Source organism: Hibiscus syriacus, unplaced genomic scaffold (assembly GCF_006381635.1).
Source record: "Hibiscus syriacus cultivar Baekdansim isolate YM2019G1 unplaced genomic scaffold, ASM638163v2 tig00111392_pilon, whole genome shotgun sequence".
In the NCBI taxonomy this organism is placed as follows: Eukaryota; Viridiplantae; Streptophyta; class Magnoliopsida; order Malvales; family Malvaceae; genus Hibiscus; species Hibiscus syriacus.
The window spans coordinates 3,063,893-3,090,296 of record NW_024063078.1 but is presented as its reverse complement, the minus strand read 5'-3'; the positions used below and the strand labels follow the sequence as shown (position 1 = coordinate 3,090,296).

Genomic DNA, 26,404 nt, shown 5'->3' with positions numbered 1-26,404 from the left:
TTCGGCAATTATTTTCAGAGTTGAAAATCAGCAGAAGGAAGACAATGTTATAAAAAGAAAAGGTTCATATTATATATATATATATATATATATGAATATACTAACAGAAGTTGAAATGAAACAAAGCTAAATAAACAGTACAAAGTCATGATTATCACATTACATGATACATTATTGCATTTCACCATTAGTAGTACTAGTCTCCGGTCTCCACCCTAAAACTCTAAAGTCGCATGTGTCTTCCCTTGAACAGAGGATCAGGAAGCTTAGAAAAAAGCCCTACTTCCGTAGAACACCCGAGAGCCGGCGTTTTTCGATGCCTGAATTTTCTGATCGGTGGTACTTGAACTCTCGGATTTGGTCGGTCCGCTATCGATGTCCAAAGGCAGTTTCATCTTAGCCAATGACTCGGTGAATTGTTGCATGCTCTTCATGTACATGTCCACTATGTCTTGCTGCACCAACTTCTGCTCGGGCTCTCGATGTTAATGGAAACAACGGGTTTCACGGTGCAATCGCTTTGTGCTGCGGAGGAATGACTGTCAGCATCTCCAACATCCACATTTTTCTCTTTCGGGGCTGACATTTGTTCCTGAGTGGAAGTTTTCAAAGCAGCCGGACCATCTGCAGACTCGGAGCTGGCAGCAGCTGATGGAGACGAAACCCCGTTAGTCGACACGCTGCTTGGAGGAGAATCAAGCTTGGGAACTTGGATGGAATTGACGGTAGCATTTGAGAAGCTCTCCACTACATGAACACCAATGTCTGAACTAATCTGATTCTCAGAATCAGCAGTGACGAAACTTTCCGAACTTTCAGAGTCCAAATTAGAACATGGAATCCCAAAATACTCGGAAACCATCATCTGGTTCTCGTTCACGATTTTCGGATCCGGAAACTCGATCTTTTCCAACTCGCACTCACTCGATTCCGAATCCTTCACAGTCAGTTTCATCAGCAGCCACATCTCTAGGCATTGCAGGGATAGCCATTACATCCGGAGATAAACCAGAATATGCAAGAGACAATTGGACGAAACCGGCAGGCGAATGGAACAGATCGGTTGAAGAAAGAGAGAATTCTTTCTCCAACTTCCCATTCTTGAGTACTACTTCGGAAAGTGGAACCAATGCAAACCCCAGCAACTGATCTTCAAGATAATTCCTCACTCTACTCATCATGAATATTTCGATTTTGAGAGACGAATCAACCGTTCGGACATTGAGGCGTAGATTGTCGTTGAACACCGGATTCCTCCCGCCTCCATTGATAATCTTGGTGGAAACCGTGTTTTGGGGATGAGAGGTGAGACAAAGCTTTGCATACACATCCTGCTTGTGGTAAATGCAGATGTTATGGATATCTCTTGCCTGATGAACATAAACGTCGAGAACACCGATGGTATTCTCTTCCTTTCGGTCAACGTCGGACACATTCGACGATAAACCACCAGTTTTGGTACCGAAAAATTCCGGTTTCTGATTCTCAGGCTCAGCAACAACAGAGTTCTTGAATGGTGAGACAACCGACTGTGGGGAATCCATGATAGCACCAAGAAAATGAACCTGGCAAAGCAAAAGAAAGCAACTTTCTGCATATCAAGTCATCCAAAAATAATAATAAGTAGAAATCAAAACGATTCCATGAACAGAAAGCTTGACAATCAAATTAGAACCCAGCATCACCAAGTTTTCAAGCCCTGGTACATGAGAATTTGAAGTTAAAAGGCTTAACTAAGCTGGAACAAGCATGATTCTGCAAAACTTGCTAGAAGGAAATTAACTTTCACACAGGCTGCTAAAGCTAAAACCTAACACAGCCTACAATTAAGAAACCAAAACTTGCCATAATCCAGTAGCCAAAGACAAAAATGTGATTTTTTTATTAAGCTGGCAACTTAAAACCACCCACAACATGCAACAAAAACAAAAGCTGGAAGATAAACCCTCTTTAGACCTTACTTTCAACACACAAAAACTTCAATATAAACCAAGGAATGAAGAATCCCCTGAAAAGTCGAGAATCTTAAATGAGCTTGTTTCAATTTCAAAACACCTGAGACTTTACACTTAATATTAACAGTTTAAGCCCAGATTCCAATAAAGCAACCAACTTCTTTTCTTCAGAAAACCCCGGAATCCAAGGAAGAGTTAAAATATATATATATTAAAAATTAGAAGAAAATCCCAATGAAAATTTGCTCTTTATGGATTAACTTAAACAATTCAAAGTGAAAAAAAACAAGAAAACTATAAATCTATAAATCATATTCACCTTCGGCTCTGGCTTTATGACTCCAAACTCGAGAAAAAAGAAAGAAAAACTGATAATTTTTGCTTGGAATATGTGGCTCTAACACAAGATCTGGACACAACCCAGTTCCTAGACAGACGTAGAACTGGTTTTCTTCGTCCAACAACAAATGAACTGATTGTAAAAAAAAAAAGCAGAAGTAAAGAGGGAAAAAAACACAGAGGATTCTCGGGGCGTCAAACTTGTCGGAAAAGGGAGTTTGGGTGTTAGTGGCTGTTGAATGTTTTGGGTTTTTTATTCATAAATTATTGATATGAAATTCCATATACCTATGGTTAATAATAACAAACCCAATGGAAAAATCATTGCTACAGTATTTAATGTTTTTACCGTTTATTAGCTCTCAACTTCAACTTGTATTGTCAGAAAAACCACTTTGAATATTTGTGTTTTTTTTTTCTCTTTTTATATTTTGATTATACAATTATTACGATATCAATTTTCTTCTTTTTAAAAGTTTTCCTTTGATAAAGTCATATTATCATTACTATTATTACTTTTGTTATTTAAATGATAACTGTTTCATGATTTCTTGATTAAAAAATAAGTTTATTGGTGTGTGGGTTAAAAATAAAATATTATGTGATATATATATATATATGTATGCGTTTGTAGAAAAAATTATTCAATGTCATTGTATATGTTGATATATAAAAGAGGTCATAAATAAATCTCACAGATACAATAAAGTTCAATAATGGTTAATATTTTGTACAGTCCAATAATATTTGTTTATAACTTTTAAATTAGTCATAATTTTTCATTCGAACTCTTTAAAAAATGTTTTGATTTTTTTTCAAAACAAAATAAAATCATCTGTTAAAATGAAAAATAGGGAAACATAATTTTCATATATATTTCATATAAATTTACACGTTTTCCTTAATAATCATAATTAATTATAGTTAAACCATTCGTCCACCGAATTCAAACACTACCGATTGTAATTCATACTTCGACAAATTGTTCATGAACAATTCGTATAACATTTGTTTATGTTTGTTTATTACGCTAAAAATAGTATTAATAAAAAATGTATGTTCTTTTAAAAAACCAACGCACACAAATAAAGGTATGTTTGGCTCGTTTATATTCACGAACAAATTTGGTTATCAGATTGTTTTTAAGCTCATTTACTCGGTTCTCAATTTTCTTTTTATTTTTTACATTTAAAATATTGATGAAATGTAGAGATTAAATATAAGATGAATTTTGGAGTTCAAACTATAAACCTTAGAAATTTAAGGATTAGTGGTGCAATTTTATCATTTTTTTTACTTACAAATAAAATAAAAGGATAAAAAGAGAATTTTGGTTGTCGTACATAACATAAATATATTTACGAATATGAAAATCTTTAAAAATAAATAAATGAATATGATATTAAAATTTGAAAAAAAATATAAACAGAATATTAATACTTTTAAAAATAAATAAACAAGAACATAACTTTATTTATTAAAACTAAATTCATGTACCCTTAATTTTTCTCCTGCTTTATACCATACAATGATTCCAATAAAAAAATTAAATTTAAACAAGGAAATAATTGAGTGACCATAGTATAGTTTAACCTTATTATTATCTTAGGAACAAAAAAGGAAAAAGTAGTAATGATTTTTGTGAGAGGTGTGGGACCGCCACCTGCCCATGACAATGGCACGGAGAGGCCAATGAGGGGCGATATAGGTGCGGTCTGTGTAGGAAGTAGGGACATCAACACTCACATGTTATTGTTTTAATTTTATTTTTTTTATTTTTTATAATTAATAATATTTAATCATTTAACTTGTTTATAAATTAGGAATGTTTATTATAAGATAATTCCTTCCATCTAAAATCAATCGGCTTATAATATTTGAATTTTAACTTAAAATCTGTTATTTCATCTCCTAGATAAATTATTCCCCGGCTATTTATTTATTTACAGTGTGTTTCAAGCTTTGCTTATTTCTGTCGCTCTGCCTTTTACTCCATGCCCTGTTTTTGTTCTATTCTATTTTGTCCTTTCGTTTAACGCTTCAAACTTCGCCATTTCACCTTTTCGTTTCAAATTTGCATTTCAATTTCCTTACTCCGCATTTTTATAAATTAATTATTGGTATCTAATTTATTGGTCGACTAATCCAAATCGAATACTGTAGAAGATAGAGTAATCTTCCCAATCCAATTTACTCCATTCGCAATCGTCAGGATTTAAACCCCTATCATTACTCTGCATTTTAAACTTTTATTTAGACTTGATTTTATACATTATGAAATAAATCATAAGAATATAATTATTTATATATCATAAACAAAATGTAAAATAATATCATATCGGTGTAACAATTTTATAGAAATTAAATAAAAATTATATGAAACTATATTTAATCAATTATGAATTAAGTCAAAGCTAATATACAATTTTACAATTTATCTCGAAATAGTGTATCATTTTTCTATTTAAAAGATTTTTTTTAAAATCATTTGTATCTAATTTATTAATTGATTAATTTAAATCAAGTATTACAGAAATAAAAGTGACGCTCTCAATTTAATTTACTCCATAATAAATATCAGAAATCGAACACCTCTTAAACATCATTGAATTAGTTTCATGCATGCGATCCATCCAAATAATGACAATAAAGCTTACAATTTTTTTAAAAAAAATAAAGCTTACAAAATTAGTGTTTGATAACGTGTGTTTTTAAAACCTTGGACAATGTCAAATTCACAACTACTGGTAAATCCAAAAAAAATTATGAATTGAGTTAATATAAATATAATAAAAAAATTAATCTAATATAATTCATACACATTTTTATTTATGGTAATCTACCTATTTTAGTAACCTATTACTTAATTTATGTTTTGATTAGTCAATTTTTTTCTAGAATCATTTCTAATGTTACAGTGTAATTATGTTTTGATCATTTGCCATCAGAAAATCAACAGTGATGCTAACATGATATTTTCAATTATTTTTCGAACCTGATGTGGTATTATCTTATAACGACACGTCAATATCACCGTCAATTTCTTAAAGAGGAGTGACCAAAATAAAATCAAAATATAACATTAGTTAATAATTAGAATAAACAATAGTTAAATGATCAAAACAGAAACTAAAAAATAAGTGAAGGACAAAATAGGTAGGCCCAGGCCTAGATACTCCCATGTTCACAACTATACGTAGTTATGATAAAGAACTTAGATGCAAAAATATGATTAAGGTTATTTTTGACGTTTCAAAAGTGTATAACAATGATAGTAAGTTGATGATACTATTTTATCATAATTTAATTAAGATTAATCTTTGATAGTTACAAGTATTTATTAATATAAGAGAATCAGTTTAAAGATTTAAGGTAAAGATAATTGAGTAAGAAAATTAAATAAATTATAATCTTTGGTAGTTATAAGTCTTTATAAAGACTACGTGTAATCTAATCGTCTTATTTATATACCATTCCTATTACCCTAAACCCTAAAAAATAAAACTCGCATATGAGAAATTATTTTTCCTTTTTATATTATTACCCCATCAGATTTGTCGGAAAATACTAATAATGTAATTTTATTTTATAAAGTCTAAATTTTTCATAATCACCTTAAGATTGTAAAGATGTATCAACGGGCACAATCTACTTTTCAAAGTTGGAGGGTAATTGATTAAAATATCATAGCAATCCATTATCTTGATTGATTATGTACAATCCATTGTATCTTCCACTTTTCTAGTTTTTTCTTTATATTATATCTTGCTCTATTATTTGAGTATTTATTTATTTATTATGCTATAATTTTGGCCATATCCAATAATCTAGAAGCATGGAATAAAGAAAAAGAAGAAATATTTTATTTTTTTCATTATTTTTCAAAACCGAGTAAAATGATTTCAAGTAATACGCAGCCCACAATCCTGCATGATTGTCGGGTAATAGTATTGCGAAATTGTCTTAAAAGTATTACTAGTTTTAGAGGTAAATTCTTTTGTTTTTTTACAGCGTTAATCAATACTCACAATGAAACCCAAAAATTATGAGAAAAGGGCCAAAAGCTTTGATTTATTGAGAGAAATGTAAGTTAAGTGATATTGTTTTCTAGGCATACTGATATTTTTTTAATTAATCACTGGTATCCGATCTATTGACCGACTAATCTAGATCGAGTACTGCAGAGGCGAGGGCGACCCTCCCAACCCAGTTTGCTCCATTCGAAAACGCCAGTATTCGAACCCCTGGCCTTGCTTAAGGGACCTAATGCCTCATCCCACTAGATCAAATGGTTGATGGTAGGCATATTGATATTTAATTATCAACATTTATATTTTTTATCATTTCATTATTTAGTTAAAATTAATTATTACTATTATTTCTTTATAAATTAACTCAATTTTAGAATTTTGATTCAACGTTTAAATTAACTCTAGTTGATTCAAAAAATTGTATAATTCAATTTGATTTATTTTAAATTCATTTTTAAATCAAATTTTATTCGTTATTATATATATTTTTATATAATTTTCAAGTACGAAAAATTAAAAAATGTTCTAAAATATATATTAAAGATTTTCCCCCCAAAATTTTCGAAGATTTGATAAAAATAATTTCAAATTTTTTAAAGGTTTAATGAATTTTTGTAGGGGCCTAATAAAACATTTCAAAGAACTTAAAAAAGTTAATAATTATTGTTTTTATAAAACTTTGAAGGAATTAATAACATTTTTTAAAAAGTTTTAAGAAACTAAATTAAAACTTTTTTTAAAATTTTAAGGGGCTTGTGTCGTTTTCCCAAAAAATAAAATTTGTGTGGGGTGGGGGTAGTCATCGGGACAATACAAGATTTTAATCAAATAACTATAGTTATTTCCTTGAATCGCAATAATTCACATACTTCCCCGAAAAATATGATAATAATTGGTATTTGGATTTGGGCATATACAGCCGTAGGACCATCCATCATAGCAAAAGAATTTTAACGCTTTACATTACTGGCAAGGGAGTAGGACTGGATACCTGACTTGAAACTTTTTAAATAACAATAATAATAATAATAGTATAATTTATGGATGGATCTATAGGGAGACTAATGGGGACGGTCGTCCTCTTAAGAAATTTAATTTTTTATATAATTTTAATATTTTTTTATATTTTTTATTAAAAATATGTTTTTGTCCCCATAAAAGTTTATAAGTTATTTTCTACTGAAAATTTTATAAATTCGTTCGTCCTTCCTAACATGAAATCCTCCATTCGGCTTGTTGTATAATTCCCTGAGACTTGAAAGAGTAGTTTTAGCAACCATATATACCCATATGTTTCATATAATATAGTAATATTTATCGTTAAAAAAAGACATGAAAATTATTTTTTATTCTCATTTTAACTTTAAATAAAAAGGTTTTATCTGTACACCTATAAAATATTTTAAAAATATTGATTATGTTAAACAATCAATGATATTTTTTAATTCTGTTAAAATTTAATATTTTTTATTTTTTATTATATAAACTAAATTGATTCATTCAATAATAATAAATAATTTAAATAATTTTTTCATAATAAAGAGATTAATCTAAACTGAATCTGGGGTGTAACTTAACAAACTTTAGAGTCATTAATTTTAATTTTCGGGTGTATAGAAATAAAAATACATTTCGATTATCAAATGCATGTATAGGAGTCAATTATTAGGTGGATTTTAGAGTATTCAAGCTTTCCCACCCAAGTATTGACGTAGTAGAAGGTTGTATTTAGAGGGAAAGAATAATAGCAATACTAGATAAACAACAAATTAATTAGTGGTCCTATGTGTGTTAAATACATAAATAAAAACATATTTGTAATTTCAACTCACCAAACATAAATGCTTTAGGCTTTTAGCATTACTCTTCATGATTTTTTTTTATAATCACTGGTACCAAATACATTGATCGATTATTCCAGATCGAGTACTATAAAGACAAGCGTAATATATTACTCTATTTGTAAACGTCATAATTTGAACCCTTGATCTTAGTTAAAGAATCTAATGTTTCATCCCACTAACCAACTAATTGTTGACTGTTTCATGATTTTATTATAAACACAAAATTTTCAAAACAAATTATAAATTCAAATGGGCCCCATTAACATGCTCTTCCCAAAGAATTGTGCTCCATTATTCAAACTAAAATCCATATTGTAAACCCTAAATGGTAGAAAATCAATAGGCAACTTTAATATGGTGGGGCCATTGTTTTTCCCAAAGATTTTTTTATGGTATTTTAAATTTTTTTATTAATTTAATTGTAAAATATTAATATTACTATATATAAAAATCAATACAATTAGACCATTATAAATTAAATATATTTAGGTATGAAAGAAATTGAAACCAATCAAATAAGATTTAAATCATTTTTTTTCTTATTTTCCGACTCTCAAGATTATGGGAGAGTCTAAAATATAATTAGTAAAAAAAAGTTATTATTGGTCGTAACCAAAAAACTTACCAATTGAGAAGTCTTTAGAGTAAACTTGGTAACATGTTAGATTAAAATAAAAAAAAGTTGCATTCTCCATAATAAATCATGTAAGTTTCATAATTATTCTAGTTATAACGTAAAATTTATTATTAACAAACTCATGTAACATTATTGATTATAACCAAAATTATTATTAATTATACAATTTTTTAAAATAGATAAAATAATATTTTATAGTGAAACCTGCAATAATATAAGATTTTTGGTTATAATCAAAACTATTATCAATTACATAATTATTTAGATTAGAGAAAACAATTTTTCGTGTTAAAATCTATAGTAAATTGATTTATTGCTACAATAGAACTAGCGCAAGATTAGGGTTTTGAAGAAGTGGCCCACTGAACCCTCTAGATTTTGGCCTTTCACAACAAGGGTAAGTCTTGGACATTAAAAAAGTCTCCCATGATAGGGATTGAAATGGAGCTTTCTTCCTTCTTTCTTGTTTGCTTACTCTTTTTCTTTTCTATCTTTTAAGGTTGATAGAGATAGATGAGACCAACTTCAGCATGGTTTTCATATATTAAAAATTTCCCCCATTGTTCATTTGCACATACATACATGCATACATATGCTGTTTGATCCTTTTGAAGGCATCAAAATATTGTCAATCTTTGAGGCTTTTGGCACCATAAATGCATTCAATATTAGTCATTGCTTAAAGCTCAATATTCTCTCACCAATTTAATGTACAAGCAGATGCTGTGTTTTTTTCTTCACTGTAATGTCATCAAATCTTGACTCTTGATGGAATCATTTCACAAGATAACTTAAAAAAAAGAAAGAAAAAGACTTGGTTTACTTTGAAAAATGCTACCCCCTCACCCAGTTTGGCCTCTCTCAATTGATGAGTTTTGAAGGCCATGTCTTTGACTTTTCATAACCCTTGACTGGAAGTAGCTGCTGCATTGATGCTATTCAAGTCACAAGGGGTCCCCCCATGGCTCCTGATTTGTTTGGAAATGGGCGTTGATATCAAAGGGTTTCTTGGGGGGCATTTTTGTTTTGTTTTGCTTGAGAGATTCTTCATATTTTGGTACATTACATGGCTGTTGGTACTGAGTACTGACTGCTACTTGTGGTATGGGATGGATCAAATGAGATTGGAAATGTGGTTGCACTATGTATTTTCTTAATGTTTTTTAGTAATAATATAATTTTACACCCCAACATTTCTAATATAAAATTTTAAGTTCGTATCTCTTGACATAAAACCTTAGGTTCGTGTCTAATCGCTTCTAATATTTGATGATGCCTGCTTTTAACATTTTGGATTGGAATCCTATGTTTGTTTCTCAAATGGGCTGTTTGATGACCGCAACTTGGAGTGATGTATCTTTTCAAATGGGCTGCTTTTAACATGTTTCATGATCCAACAGTAATCTAACAAGTCCAGTTTAATCTAAGATTTTGACATTTACCCGAAATGCTTATTGGGTTAGAGAAATATCTTATTTCACATATAAATTCATCATGTTTTTCTAATGCGGTCCTAAATTCAATTATTTTTTTATAAAATTATAATATTTGAAATATCAATTAATCATAATACAAGATAAAAATATTATCTATATTATCATAGTTAAAATTATCAAATTTAAATGATAAATTAGATTTAAAATTTATAGATAATATCTTATTATAGAAGATTGATATTTCTAAAAACCAACTTAGATAAAAATAATGAAGTATATAAATAATTATTAAATTATATTATAAACATCTTTTTGATCGTTAGAATTTTAAGAGTTGTAAATTAATAATTAAGCTTACCCATTAACAACATTTAAACATTGTTTAGAATAATATGTGATGATTACATATTAGCACATGTTCAAAAATTTTCATAGTAACACCATACAGACACATTTCATAACCTTTAAACTTTTATCTATTATATTTTTTTAATATAGCTTAATGTCTTTATGTATTTTTAAAAAATAGATACCCTCTTATGAAAACGACAAGGGGAGGCAAGCGACACCTTAAGCAGATAAACAAACGTAACTACTAGGGATGACAAACATGTACAATTTCGTGGATTGTGCACCGTAGTGGGCGGGTGTAGATCTAGAAAGTGATACCCGTCGTGGGTAGTGGGCGGGTGATGGGTTTGAGACCTTACCCACCCCGCATCCGCCTGCCCCACATCTATCTGCCACTAAATACCCATTAAATTTTGGATCATTATGAATTTAGGTATAATTTTAGAGACTAATTTATAGATCTTAATATTGTATAAGATATATGTTGTCAGGCGGGTTTAGCAGGGTATGTCTCCAATTGAGTAGTGGGTGTGGGGATAGATTTGAAAATGTACCCGGTGAGCGAGTGTGGATTTAAATTTTTTTACCAATCATAGATAATGGGTGAGTGGTAGATTTAAAAATATTAAATGAGTATGGAGATGAAAGAGGGAGAGTATCCGCATCCGACCCGTCCGTTTGCCATCCTTAATAACTACGAAAGTATATGGGGATAGATGCACGTGTGTATATATATATATATTGAACAAATCATCTGGTGAGTTTATCAAGAGGAGGAGAGGAGAGGCTTTGAAATCGCACCGATTAAAATTAATTAAACTGCCACGAAAGATAGCACAATCTCGGTCAATTAAACGACAGGAGAGGCATTGAACTATGACCGTCACTATCGACCAATTAAAAGCAATTAAACATGCTAGAAACATAGCACTATCTCAGACAATTAAACGACAGGAGAGGCATTGAACTAAGACCGTCACTATCGACCAATTAAAAGCAATTAAACATGCAAGAAACATAGCACTATCTAACGACAGGATTTTTTTTTTGTTATTTTTATATGTTTTGGTAAGAAGAGATGTAATTCTTCAAAAGCTTTAATATTTCTCTCTCCAATCTCTTGAAATCATAATGCCAATTCTTTTCCGCGCCATGAGAGGTGAAACAAAGGAAGAGGCCATTGAAAGGGCCAAAACTATGTTCCCTGGTAGAAGGGTATTTATCGAGATGACAATGGATAGTGCAGATGGCTCAAACCCACCAAGAAAGGACTTTGCGGAACTATTTGATGACTATAACAACGGCAAGATTTACGCCCTCGATATCATCCAGGAAATCAGGTGGTCCTGGGGGACCATGGTCGAAGTCGCTATAAAACAGATGGCTACTGCCCAACTTGTTGAAACCAGCATGCGGGCAACAGGTGATCTGTAGTTTCGCTTGCCCCCGAAGACTGATGGAGTTGACTGACAGCCTGAGCCATGCATTTTATCTAAACGAGAACAAAGAGTGGTCGATACTAAAGTCTTATTGTGTTGTGTCGAACACTGAGAGGGCCAGGTGGGCAGAAGGATCAACAGCAGAAGTGACCTACAATGGCATTGTGTCGTTTGGGTCATGTAAAACAAAAACAGTGGTTAAAATGGTGGCTGGTAATTTCGGTGAAATTAGCGGGTTGGGGATTGCAGATGGTGAAGTGTCGGGACAGAACCACCTAACTAGACTCGTCCGAGGGGTGGTGCTGACCTTGGCAGCTGACCTGAGAGGGGCAAAAATTACTTTAAAAGTAAAATAAGAGGATGAAATGGGCATGTTACAGTCCCAAAACAGTTGAACAAGTATCCAAAGAAAAGAGTGCCACCGCGATATGGTGTAGCTTACCTCACCGGGAGGTATATGCTTCTATCCTACCACACTTGGTGGTGGAGGGAATGTGGAAGGGCTCCCTAATAGGACCGAGTGTCTTGAGATACCCCATGATGCTGAAGTGGTGTATGTAGTGGGGCCAGGCGAGGCCAAACTCTCTGATGTATATGTGGATAGTAATGAGATCCAGGTGGCTCTAGCTACCTATGCACAGAGAATGGCCTGTGAGGAAATACTTGCGCAGGCGTTTTGCATCGGGAGTATGCTACTGCTGCATGATTGTTGGCCTGCTATCCACTTACCAGTTAGTGTTTGTTCTGCTGACCTGGTCAAGCCGGAAATGCCTACAAGAAATCATATTAAACTGCACAAGCGGTCGTGGACCTTAGGTGAGGCCATGGTTGTGAGCAAATACTGTGCTGATGCGATAGGGCTTGCGGTCAAGGAGCTCATCTCATCTGGAGGGGACCGTAATAATGAAGAGATTGAAGACACAATCGCCAGGATGACCAAAGGGCATATTATGAAGAGGCATGAAGTGTATCGTTGGCTCATAGAGAACGTACTAGGTGAATCATCCGGATTTCTGTTGTATAGACCCACTCTCAGATCCCAGCATTGATAGGATCCAGGAAATTAATGACACCAATATCTTGAAGTATTGGTGGTTAAATGATGTCAAGAAAGTAGGAGGAGGTGACTCTGCATGTGGCGCTGCTATGTGCAGTACCTATACATCCGTTCCTTGCTCTGGACTGGACACAGCCTCAGCTCCTGTATTGGCATTCATAAGGCAGTTCGGTGTTCTAAGGATGGGACCACTTTCCTCATTTGACCAGTCTGAGAAGATTCTGATTGAGGGGATAATCAAAGAAGGGAAAGTATCTATTGTCCCAAATGGCCTCTCTGCCCCTGAGAGACGACCAATTCGGTCGCCACCTCCCGTTGACAGAATGGCAAAAGGATCCAGAAGAAGTGGATGAATTCAAATATGATGACAGTGACGATGAAGATGATGGAGATCAATACATTGAACCCCTCTATATTAGTGAAGCTAGTAATGTTGAAACAGAGACGGAAAGAAGTGTGACCAAGATGAAGGAAATGAAACTGATAAATAATCTATGAAACAGCAGCCGGTGAGGGTCAAGAAACCTAGAATATCAATGGTGAAATTGGAGTAGGAAAATCAATACCTTGACCATATATGTGTATGTAAAGTTTCAGTTAAATATATGCCATCAAAGGCAGATTCTGGTGAAAAAAATATATATCTAGAAAAATCCCAGAAACCATGCTGTAAAACCTTCCAAAACTCTCTTAATGGGAAGATTTGGACATTCAGTATACCTTCCGTTTTGAAATATTTCTTCGCTAAGTTTTCTATCCATTAATCTTTCTATTAAAGCAAATAAAAGGTAGAAAAATGCTCTAGTTTTTAGTCTTCCATCAATGGCTGAACAACCAGAAGGCATGGTAATTATCATTCTCTTCTTATACATACATACATACATACATACATACATACATACATACATACATACATACATACATACATACATACATACATACATACATACATACATACATACATACATACATACATACATACATACATACATACATACATACATACATACATACATACATACATACATACATACATACATACATACATACATACATACATACATACATACATACATACATACATACATACATACATACATACATACATACATACATACATACATACATACATACATACATACATACATACATACATACATACATACATACATACATACAGACAGACAGACAGACAGACAGATAGATAGACAGACAGAAACTCTCAATTTTCTTGTAGATTTTATTTCTGCAATTGGATACTGATTTTCCAGGATGGCAAGCAACAATGATAAAACTTTTCGAGTCTATTCAAGGTTTTGTCTCTTTTGTATTTATTATTTTTATTTATTTAATTCAGATTTTATTTTATTTTGTTGGGGTGTTAATGGTTTTATCAGGTGTATCATACTGCATTGACGCACAAACAAGGTTTGCACATGTTTCTGGTACAATTAACAAAGTTCTTCTGCTGAAGTCGCTAGCGAAATCCAGCACACTTGCTTTTACTCATCACATAAACTATGGAATCACTCTTCCAAAGCACACATCAGAGCCTCTAATGGTAAACCAATCTAGAAAATTTCTTTACAACCCCATTTTTTTTCATTGAAAATAGTTAGAAGAACAGCAAAATTTTGCCTGCAGAAATGTTTTTTGCTAGTGGATACAGATATTCCTAATTGGCACATAGGAAAGTGTCTTTTATTCAAGTCTATGGAAGGTGTAACATTTAACATAAATGCATTTACAAGACAAGCTTATATTTCTGGGAAAATAGACCCTCTGCTACAGTTGAAGTTGCTAGCGAAAGCCGAAGCAGCCGGAGCTCGACTTTGCTGGTTATATTATGGATGCGAAGTTGATCCGTATGGGGGACTAGTTCATAATGAACCCGAGCCTAAGGATGAGGCCATGAACAATTCAGCTACCACCTCCAAACCCAGAAATTCCTTTTGCTGTTTGATGTAAAGTTTGTTTGGAGTTTTAATTTTGTTGTTTGAGAAGCTGGTGTTAAAGGTTTCCTCCCATTTTTGATGGAGGAAAACACAGTAGTTTCATTGCTTTGTTTGTTCTAAGGCTGGCTTACAGAGTTTTATGATTGGCAGCAGCCAACAGAATTATCAATTATAAGATGTTTTTTATGCATTGATGGTGACGTTTTTGGATTAATTTAATTTCTTAATCCTATTGAGAAAACTAGTATTTTATTCGATTTTTGAATTTTTTAACTGTATGTACAAGTTCTAGTTTTATCTCACCATCTCAAACCAATCAAGCGATCTCCGAGATTAAATAGAATATTATTCTCTATTGAGATCCCGGATTCAAACAATGTGTTTGTAGGATTGTTTGTAGGATGTGTGTGCGTTCATTATCAATTGGTTGAAAGAATTTCAAACAAATATTATATTGTAATCATCACATGCTAATAAAAAAGAATATAACACAAACTCAATCTATCAATTGTGAAAAAAATAAAAATATCTCAATCATAATCTAAAAAAAATCACCTGAATATATTAGATGCTAAGTAGCTAATCAATTTTGAAATGGCAACATATCCAAATAATAATTGCAATAATTTTGATATTAACAGGGTAAGATTCCATGGGATTTAGCAAATTTCATTTATTTATTTCTAAAATATTGATGAAAATCTTAGTCATTGAATAATGGAGGAAATTTCTCCAGAATTCCATCTTAATTTCTTGATCTCCTTTGATACACTTAATTACGCTAATTAACTTCTTTAACATGATTAATCCACCCTCTTAAACTTTCTTACCATATGATAACTATTTTAGTTTATATATATATATATATATATATCAGTTAAATCTAATTATCATTTTTGTTCATTTCACTTTTTTTTTTTGTTTTCCATTGCCTACCAGGAACTTTCTCTTTGGCTTCAAGGCAAAGAAATAACAATCTCAGTTATGGATCACCCAACTGACTACATGGTTACACCCAAACTGTTATAGTTATTTCTCTAACTAGATTCAACAATTCCTTTTAGAATTACTAATTAATATTAGTCTGATGGTTTCTTTTGGATTCTGTTTTCAGATCAGAACCGTATTCTAAGAGTCATATTCGATTCATCAGATGACGAGTGATGCTTGTCAGGGTCTTGGACAGCATTGATGGTTGTTCTCTACTTGTTAATTTCTTGAGGAACAAGTCACTTAATAATGTTTATTTTTGTTTTGATTTGTGTTTGTATTAGTTTAATTTGCATTGGTTGGTTTCCTTTAGGAATCACTTATAACATTGATGGAGAAAAGGGACATGTCCAGATAACAGGAAGAATAAACCCTAGACAACTTATGAAGACACTCGCAGAAGTAGGGTTACATGCAGATCTTTCTCGGTTGAGTTCCGGATATGGAGAGATGAGCGTCCCTTCGAGACACGGCTATGATTACCTGTACCATGCCCACTACGAATATAATCCCTATGGAAAACCACACTATTATCATGGCTACCCTCCTCCTCAACAAAGAAATTGGCACCCGGCACCCCACATATGAAAACTACCCACATTACCTGGATTATAATCAGCATTATCCTTCCTACGAGCCACAGGCCAAATACTTTCCCCAGCCGACGCCGCAACCAAAAGGCTTTCGTAACGGTGACCCTGAGTGGTGCACCATAATGTGAAAGACATTATTTATTTGACCTAAGGTTCTTTTGCAGGAAACCTATGTTGTCCAGGTTTTTTTTTTACCATAAGTACCTGTTAATGTTCTGTTATAGTGGATGTATGCAATAGAATCAACCAACTACAAGCTTTAATTTCTTATTTTTCCAGAAATGGCATGATCTATTGATTCTCACAATTCATTGTAGAAATCTGAAAAATAACATGGACAGATTCACAAATCAATGTATTATTAGTTCATGTCTGAGAAATTTGTGTCTCACATACGGGAGAAGTTTGTCAGAGTTACCGTGTGCTTCTCATTTCTGTTTCATGCTTTCCTTTATCGGGATGGGGCAGATCATAAAACTCTGCCAAGTAAGCCAAAGCATCAGAATTAGTGTTACAGATCTTCCACAATGACGAAATCTCTCCCTTCGAAACTGTACCCCAGTGCTCACAATTATCAAGAAAGTCCAACAGTTTTGCATAAAATGAGTCGTAGTTCATTACTATGAAGGGAACTGGAAGCTCTGATCCAATCCTTTCAAGCTGAATCAATGCCAAAATCTCAAACATCTCATCAAGAGTACCAACCCCACCGGGGAGAGCAACTACAGCTGTCTTATCAGAGTTCGAACTCCGAACTGCAGCATCAACCAACCCATGCTTTCTAGCAGAGAAAAACCTGCATTTTTATTTCAGGATCATTCAAATGCATAGAATTAGAACGGTGTAGGTAAACCGTTAGAATCAGTAACATTCACCTGCATGTAAGATAAGTTTCCGAGGGCAGGTATGGATGAAAATTTGAGGACGTCCATTCTCCAGCTTCCTTACCTATCTTAAACCCACCGACCGCCTTTCCTACTTCCTGAGCACCCTTAATAGCAGCATCAATGAGGCCAGGACCAGCCCCCGTCCACGTTGTACACTCCAAAAGGTTAGCTATCTGCTAAGCAGGAAAACCACACACATAAAAAGGATAAGAGAAAACAGGAACAAACCACTAGGGAAAATTGTTCCAAAGTACACGACTTTTGCCAAAAACCTTTTACTGATATCGATAAAAGCTCTATAAATTAACTTGCCTCTCTAGCAAGCTCCTGCGTTTGCGAGTAATGTGGATGGTCAGGTCCCATCCTCGACGAACCCAAGTACACAACTCCCCTCCCAAGTCTGTGTATGAGTTCATAGCATTGCTCTATCTCTTTTCTGACCTTTCAAATGGAATTAAAGTAGCAAATAAGCTTCTCATTCCACAGCAAACACACCAATATATCCAAGTCCCAACATAGTACATATATAACAAGAAGAAGATGACATCCATTCTGATAAGTTGAAATTAAGCATCCATGAAAGAATTGGGAGCAAATCAACTTTTATATCTCCAAGAAACACATCAGCTAAGAATGGTAAAATATCCTAACCATCACAAACAAAGCAAAAGCCATAAAATATAACCAACATGGATATTTGCTCCGAGATCTTGCGGGAATAAAAATAAAATCAAGTCTAATTTTCTAAAGCAGCTATTAAAATCAAAATCTATGGCCATCCACAATCAGCATTCTCCAGGCTATCCAACAGATTACCTCATTTGGGCTAGTTCTTTCTTCAAAGTCAACAAACTCACTCTTGCAAAGTGGAAGTCTTGCAAGTTTATTATAAGCCCTGGAATTCTTAACCAGGTTGAAGCCAACAACAAACCTCTCTTTCAAAGTGAAAGATTGAAACTTGGGATTCCAGTGACGGGAACCTCTCACTGAAACATAAGAACCCGAGGTACCTAACAGTGCAAACCCCATCAAAATACCCTCTAAATGTATCCAAGGCTAGATTTTGCATACACTGATCGATTCAAGGAAAGTGGTTATGAGTTGTAACAACAAAGGTAAAAGGGGGAATCAAATTGTTATCCTAAAATTGGCAAGTTGTAAGGGCGTTTGGAGAGATAAAGGAATAAATTTATCCCAATTTGCTTTGCTTGTTGTTGCTATTGTTGAGCAAAGTTGGGAGCTTTTAGTTCTCAATCTGATGAAGACAAAATTTTGCAGAAGTATCAAATATACAACATCCCTTAATCATAGTTGGGCTCAAATGGATCAAATCATGAAATCCGAACACGTCTAAAAGCTGTGAACTTGTTTACCCACTGCTTATTTTACTCCAACATAAACCCAACCCAAATAGGACATTAAAGTCATTTCGGGGAAGCTAGGGTTTTTGTGCACACCCAATGCTCACTTCCGCCAATCACTTCCTCTGAACCCCTAGCTTAAGCTTTATCACATAGATTTGCTTCAACACTCGAAATCCCAGGAAAAGGCTTGAGCTTTCTCTCAGTCAAAATGGGTATTTTTCAAATTTCTCTAATAATTTTTCATCAATATGTTCTAAATTTAATTTTCTGCTTAATTTTCTTGCTTAATGAGTTTAATTCCATTTTTCTGGTAGGTATTTCTCGTGATTCTATGCACAAGAGGCGTGCCACTGGTGGTAAAAAGAAGGTTTGGAGGAAGAAGAGAAAGTAATATGCAAAACTCTTCCTTATTTGTTGTCCTTCGATTGCTTTCTTATAAATTTTTATCTGGTTAGATGCTTAGAAAGTTGATTTAGAATTAATTAAAAAGTGGGGTTATGTTCTTGTAATTTTCTAGAACAAATGCTGATTTTGGAGCGATTTTATTGAGCTTAATTGGGATTTATTTGTTTTGGTACTTGATTCAAGTTGCTTATCATTTCATTACCATAAAGTATGCTCTTTTTATTATTATATGACTGTAAAAGTTGAGCTTTTCTTGTTTGCTTAGATGCCAGAAACCTTATCCTGTTTATTTGTTACCTATTGGTTTGTATCACTTGATTTTTCAATCTAAATTTATCCCAACTTTTGATGGTTTATTTGAAAAGGTATGAGCTTGGAAGGCAACCGGCAAACATAAAGTTGTCAAGCAACAAGACAGTCAGGAGGATTAGGGTTCGAGGTGGAAATGTGAAGTGGCGTGCTCTGAGGCTCGACACTGGAAACTTCTCTCGGGGAAGTACTCAAACTTTGGTAAAGAGTGCTATTGTTCAAGTTGATGCTGCTCCATTCAAGCAATGGTTATCTCCAGCACTATAATATCGACATTGGTCGCAAGAAGAAAACAGCTGCAGCAGCAGGCAAGAAAGAATCAGAGGTAGGAGGAATTTCTTTTTCAACTGGATATTATTTCTTCAATAATATATCAGTTCATACATTGATTAGTTACTTCAACAACTGATCTGTCTGAACTCGGTCCCTTACCTTTATCGAAATTACATAGCAATCTGGTTTACACCTTTAGCTAGTCTTCAAGTCAAGCATAATGATGTCTCAGGTTCGCTTAATCCTTGACTGGCGATATTGCTATTTACGATTTTTTACATTGTCTTGCTCCATTTCGTATATAGGAAGGTGAAACTGCTGCTGAGGAGGTGGTGAAGAAGAGCAACCATGTCTTAAGGAAGTTGTTAAAGCGCCAGAAGAATCGCACCCATCTTGAGCCACATATTGATGAGCAATTCGGTAGTGGTCGTTTACTGGCCCGTATCACTTCGCGACCTGGTCAGTGTGGCCGTGCTGACTGGTATCTAATTTCTTGATATCAGCTTTTAACATTCACTAATCTCTTGGGATGAAATGCAGGAGCAGTAACAATAACTTCTATCCCTCGAGTTCTAATACGATGACAAATTGTTTTTACAGGTGTATCTTGGAAGGCAAAGAGCTGGAGTTCTACATGAAGAAGATCCAGAGAAAGAAGGGGAAGGGTGCTGCCTAAAATTTTGTTACTCAAGTTTCCATATTTCAGATCAAATGTCCTTTTATTACCTTTCTTTAACCCTTTTTTCAGAACATTTTGTTTGAATTTATAGTAGTTAATTGTGCCTTATTCAACGGTGTTATATATATACCTTCATCTACATGTTATTTTCCTGGGAATATGGGAATAGAAAACAATATGACATTATCAGACCCAAAATTTTTCTGTCTCTGAATAAATGAACAATGCTGTAGTATCAATTGCCAGCCAGAACTATCTCGACGTCTCCTTTTTTTTGCTCTTTCCGTCCCTTACGGCCAGCTATGAATTTGAATGTAACACCAGCAAAAGCTGTAAACAATCTCTTCTATCTTTGTTAGGTAAGTGTCAGAAATAAAATCTGGAAAAAGGGTAAGGAGAGATATATGGTAGATACAAAATTTCTTAGCACCCAAGGCTCCTCATTATCTTGTTAAGCCGATCAATGACAACACCCGGATTAGCATATGATCTATCAAGGTTAATGGCCTGATATTCCAATCCTTTGCATTGTGCAATCAATTGAAAGTGAGGCCGTCTAAAAAAGCTGCTAATAATTTCAAGAATTATGGTTTTTGGTGTTGCAGAAACTGTGTGTTAGACCGGCACCCGGCACCGTGTGCGCAAATGATAACAGAAGCATCCTGAATGGTTCGGACCTGTTCCTTCATGGACATGTGTGCAAACAACCCATTGACGAGGTTTACTTTGCATTCCCGATGAATCGATGCCCCTCGACAATCTCTGTCTTCACTAAGCCCTTTAAATATTGCAGTCTCGTACCCCAACGGTGGTAAAATAGCATGGCGGAAACAGACCGGACCAATAAAGTTTTTCGCATATCTAAGGCTTGAAAACAGTGCTCTCCATGTTTCTTCTAATTGTGTCCGGAAATATTCAGCCAAGAAGGAAAAAAAAAACATCAGCTATTGTAGGATCATAAGCATTTAATAGACAGACAAACAGGTGTTCAAATTATGCACAAAAGCGGCTTCTTGTTGCAGGCATATCAAAAACGAGAGTCGCTGATGATACATTGAGCAACTAAAAGGAAGATCGTCGAGAAACACTCACTAACCGAAGATTCCTTCCGATCCTATCTTCAAACACTCTCACTTCATTTCATTCGGACCAGAAAGGACGACCGTCCAACATGAAAACATTGATATTTTTCTCATTAATTATTGTACATAATGAATGGATAAACATGGCAATGAAAGAACGATGATATTCTAAAGAGAAGAAAGGTGACATTAATAGAGACCGAATATGGACTACTGAGCATGTATACCTCACAATGACCATCCACAAAGACCAAATGCAGCTGATTCGGCAAGCCGGAAACCCTAGAATAAACATACGCACTGTACCAATCCGACACGGTGTGGAAAAGGTTTGAATACTCTAATCTTGTTATCAGAAGTGTAGGCTCCTCTACCCACTGTATCCAAAGCAAAAACCAGAGGAACTAAAAATCAATAAATTGGCATAAGGTTAGAATGCACACAGTAGAAAACAAAAATGAACTGGATCGGAAGAAAACCGAACAAATCAACTACCAGGCTAATTCAAACTAGTATCTACTTACAAATTATATCAACATTCCACATTCAAACCAACTGATTGCAAACCAATATCTGCAGGAGCACAGGTAATCCGTGACCGGCATGACTTAAAATGCTGTGCAGGTGCTGCCAATCTAAAGACAATCAGACATTAGACCAATAAAACTAACAGATCAAGCTAAAACAAGCTAGTTTCTCCTGGACAAGGCACAAACAGATAGCCTAAACATATATTTTGACATACGGACATGCATTAAATTATAACCCATATCTGCATAAGCATTAATCTACTTCCAAGACTTCCATTAACAGCCAGAAATGGCAATTTTCATCAAGCATCAAGACCGATCAACCGAAATCAAAGCTTCAAAAAAAAAAAGCTAATTGAGGAATCTAATCTAACCTCTTGGCAAGTAAAATCACTTTCATCCATAACAACAATAGACTTCACTAATTCCCTCATGGTATGCTTCAAAACATTCCCAACAGGCAAGAATTGGTCCAAAAACTCACCCCCAACAAGCTTCTTTCCCTTTAACCTCGGTCCTCCTCCTTGAACTTCAACCTGTAAAGCTCCATCTTCGAACTCAGGCAATTCTTCTTCTTCAGTTCTCCCAATAACATCTTCCAGCTTTTCACCTCCTCTCGACATCTTAATCTTCTCGGGATCGATCCTTATCTTCCCACCTTCACAGACCGAACTTTTCAAGGTCTCGGAGTAATGACACCTGAACCAACTCGACCCTGAACTCACGGTGGCTTTTGGGAACAGAACATCAGCTACCTTTGTAAACCCATTCCCGAAATAAGCTTCGCATGACTTTGGAGCTGCGTTGGAGGTCAAAGACCAGGGAAGATACGATCGGATGATCGGCCAGGGCTTCGACAAGTGAGGTCCACGGTGTGGGATCATTCCGGGAAAACCCTCAGCCGTCGTGTCGCGACAGTTTTCATCAAGGTACCGGTGGTGGTTGTGGTGGCTGGAGGCGAAGTAAAAGTAAAGAGAGATGGAGTTTAAAGCAAAGAGAGCTAAGAGGATCTTGAGAAGAGTCCACTGCTTCTTGCTCATGACTTTCGCGTTTCTGAGATGTCTCGACGACTGTGTTTTACTCAAAACAGAGTTTGTTCAAGACGAGTAGTTTGAGTTCATGTTTTACGTTTTTTATCCGACAAGTTTCGGTAGTTTCTTGGCTTCTGTTATTTCTCAAAGTTAAAAAGTGAAGATGAAAGTTGAAAATCACAATTTTTTTACCATGATAAATTTAAGATCATATAGAAAGAGAAATAATTTCTCGAGATTAAATTCCAAATTTAATGTTAATTAAGATTAAAGTGATGTTGTTCTCAATACACCAGATGCATGCTTATTAAGTAATGAGCATATTTTGTTTAAGTCCCGTAATACTCTTTTTGAAATTTTCTTGACTAAGCATATTTTGATTATTTAGATGCCAAAGACCTTTTTGTTTAATTCCCATAATACTCTCTTGTCAAAATGAACCAATTGGTTCTTAGACAACAAGAAAACAAGAATCAGAACCCCAACGTACGACCAGATTCAGATCTCCAGTGTCTTGCTTTCTCGAATCCGTTTGTGTAGTTCTCGAAATCGTCGACTGTTCGATCGATCTCTTCTTGAGTGTTCATCACGAAAGGTCCGAATTGCACCAACGGTTCACACAATGGTTCACCCCCTACTAAAATAAACCTCAGCAATTTAGATGACTTGTTCCACGCCTCCAGGCCATCCCCAGGTCCTAGAAGCAAAAGGTGGTGCGCGTTCACCAGTGATGATTTCGACCGGCCGAAGATACCCTCTCCATCCAAGACATAAACAAAGGCATTCCACGATCCTGGAATCGGCTGTTGAAGGTAAGCACCCGGTTCTAGAGTGAAGTCCAAGTACATTGTTGGGGTTCTGGTATAAATTGCAGACTTGGTCCCCAAAGCCTCACCGGCTATAACTCTAACTTTGATCCCATCTCTCGTAGCTTCCGCGATATCCTTACTCGATACTTCTTGATACCTCGGCTCGATCCTGCAAAATGAAGAACATTGAGATTAAAATGGGGCTCGAGTTCGAAATCAATTTGATAAAACATCCTCATTGAACTTACATTTTGTATTTGGAGGAGAGATTGATCCATAACTGGAGACCTTTCTGGGTTCCTTGAGCTGCAGGCATCTCGGAGTGAACAATGCCCCGTCCCGCAGTCATCCATTGCAGATCGCCGGTGCCAATGGTCCCTTTATGCCCTTCAAAATCTTCATGTTTAACTGCCCCCTGATAGATCAACCAATTGTACGCCTCTGAAAGTAAGTTTTTTTTATACAATTTACATGAAAAAAAATGTTGCTTGAGTGATCAAATTCAGTACCTGTAACATGTAGGTGACGGTCTCAAATCCTGTCAACACAAACAGAGAGCATATATACATAAGAATCAACATAAATTCCCAGAAACAGAGTCCACTTTCTCGAGAAAATTAAAATCAAACCTCTGTGTGGATGATCTGGAAATCCAGCTGGTGCTGTCACTGCAATATTCAAAACCAAAACCTCAACATCAAATATCTATCTATGTATATACATACATCATGAAAAACAGAGGAAACTAACCTGAGAATTCATCCAAAACGAGGAAAGGATCAAAGTATCTCAACTCAAACCTGCAAAAAACAAAAGATACCTTTATTCCAAACATCTGAAATTCATCAAATTTCCATTCTTTTTAGTCGTTTACCGGCCTATGCTTCTTCTCACAACTGCTCCAACTCCTTCGGGTTGTGGCCTAGCCAAAAACTTCCTCACCACTAACCTTGGCTCATTCAAACCAACACATGAACCCTCTTTCTCAGGCATCTTCTCTCTTCTTCTTGTCTGTTTATTTTCAGCAGAAAACCAAGATTCTACGAGTTTTGTGAAGAATTCAAATGAATATATAAGGAGAAAGCAAGAAACAAAAAAACAGTGTTGATAGTAAAATATTTTGGAAGGTCATAGGGGAAGTGTTGCTGGAGGCCAAATAAGACCCACATGGGACATGGAAGTTTCCCTGAGCTTAATCGGGGACGTCAGCATGACGTTGCCATGAAGTGGCGGTGATGCAAATTTTGATCACGTCCATTGAATGATCAACACGTGTAAAATCAGGGTCCATTCGATTGTCCTAAGAGGCCTTCCAAAGGGGCCCAAGCCATGAATGAATTTGGTGGGCAAATTGAAAGTTTTTAAAACATGAATATGATTATCGGTCCACAAAAGCATATTCTTATTGCATGTTTGTTCTTTCTTCACCAAAGCTTTTAGGGCAGCGGCTGTTAATAAGTTGGCCCCAATTTATCTATCCTTTTTAATCCGAATAATATTTTGAGTTCAAATCTTATAAATAAAAAATAATTTAAAAAGATTTATTTAACTCGAAATCTTTATGATAATTAAATATCGAAACCTTTTCAGAAAAAAATTATATATTTTAAGTGACAACATGCAAACATAATAAACTTGTGTTATTTTATTATATAAAGAATAATTATAAACATTAGCCCAATGAGACCCAGCATATGATGGGAGACAACGTGGTTTGATTCCTACAACAACCACAAAATTAATTTTAAAACATCATCGTAAACAGTATTTACAAAACCAGTTTTACGAGAAAAAAATGAATTTTTTTTTATTTGGGGTGTTATGGATTTTATTCTTTTATAGATGGTGAATGTTATAATATTTTGAGAAGACGTTAAGATTATCAGATGTCTTCAACGGAATATATAAGAAATATACAATATTTTTCTCTTATTTGTACGTGGAAGACGTCGAGTCTTTCATAGATGTTCATTCGAAGACATTGGACAATCATTATACAAAAATTCAATGTTTTAATGTCTTGTCCAAACAAATTTGCCTAATTTAAGGAGGAAGGGATGAATGACATCATTAACGCAGAAGCATGACACAATCTTATTGGATAATTAGAAATTAAAATGAAAAGCAAAACCAAAGTCAATAGCTTATTAGGAGAAAAAGAAGAAGAATTAAGTTATGGTTGTAAAGCGTAGCAAGTATCTGTAAGGCAACATAACAACGTGTAGACTTTTGAATCATTTGATGCTCTAAACACCGAAATAACCACTCCCTGTTTCAATCTGATGATCTTGTCATTACAAAACCATGATGATTGCACATTCTTATTACTCTAATTGTGTTTCTATATGTTTTACCCTTTTTAAATTAAGTTTTGTTCTGTATTGCAATTTGTAAAGTTTATTATAATC

General features: G+C 34.4%; 3 protein-coding genes and 2 pseudogenes across 3 annotated transcripts; 1 reads left to right on the top strand and 4 right to left on the bottom strand.

The window, feature by feature from the left end:
* Positions 1-127: 127 nt before the first annotated feature.
* On the bottom strand, positions 128-2,555 carry LOC120160347 (annotated as a pseudogene).
* A 14,311-nt stretch (positions 2,556-16,866) lies between these two features.
* LOC120160353 lies at positions 16,867-18,763 on the bottom strand. Its single transcript, XM_039170779.1, has 4 exons — positions 18,331-18,763; positions 17,827-17,955; positions 17,503-17,687; positions 16,867-17,423 (listed from the first exon to the last, which is right to left on the bottom strand). Exons 1-4 carry the CDS (start codon positions 18,541-18,543, stop codon positions 17,042-17,044), a joined length of 909 nt encoding a protein of 302 aa, XP_039026710.1. The 5' UTR covers positions 18,544-18,763; the 3' UTR covers positions 16,867-17,041.
* Positions 18,764-18,953: 190 nt separating this feature from the next.
* LOC120160117 lies at positions 18,954-20,654 on the top strand (annotated as a pseudogene).
* A 961-nt stretch (positions 20,655-21,615) lies between these two features.
* Positions 21,616-23,256, bottom strand: LOC120160115 (beta-1,2-xylosyltransferase-like). Its single transcript, XM_039170556.1, has 2 exons — positions 22,531-23,256; positions 21,616-22,003 (listed from the first exon to the last, which is right to left on the bottom strand). Exons 1-2 carry the CDS (start codon positions 23,194-23,196, stop codon positions 21,740-21,742), a joined length of 930 nt encoding a protein of 309 aa, XP_039026487.1. The 5' UTR covers positions 23,197-23,256; the 3' UTR covers positions 21,616-21,739.
* A 331-nt stretch (positions 23,257-23,587) lies between these two features.
* On the bottom strand, positions 23,588-25,074 carry LOC120160287 (pirin-like protein). The gene is made up of 6 exons (XM_039170701.1): positions 24,871-25,074; positions 24,747-24,796; positions 24,626-24,664; positions 24,506-24,534; positions 24,245-24,411; positions 23,588-24,165 (listed from the first exon to the last, which is right to left on the bottom strand). Exons 1-6 carry the CDS (start codon positions 24,987-24,989, stop codon positions 23,661-23,663), a joined length of 909 nt encoding a protein of 302 aa, XP_039026632.1. The 5' UTR covers positions 24,990-25,074; the 3' UTR covers positions 23,588-23,660.
* Positions 25,075-26,404: the final 1,330 nt, after the last annotated feature.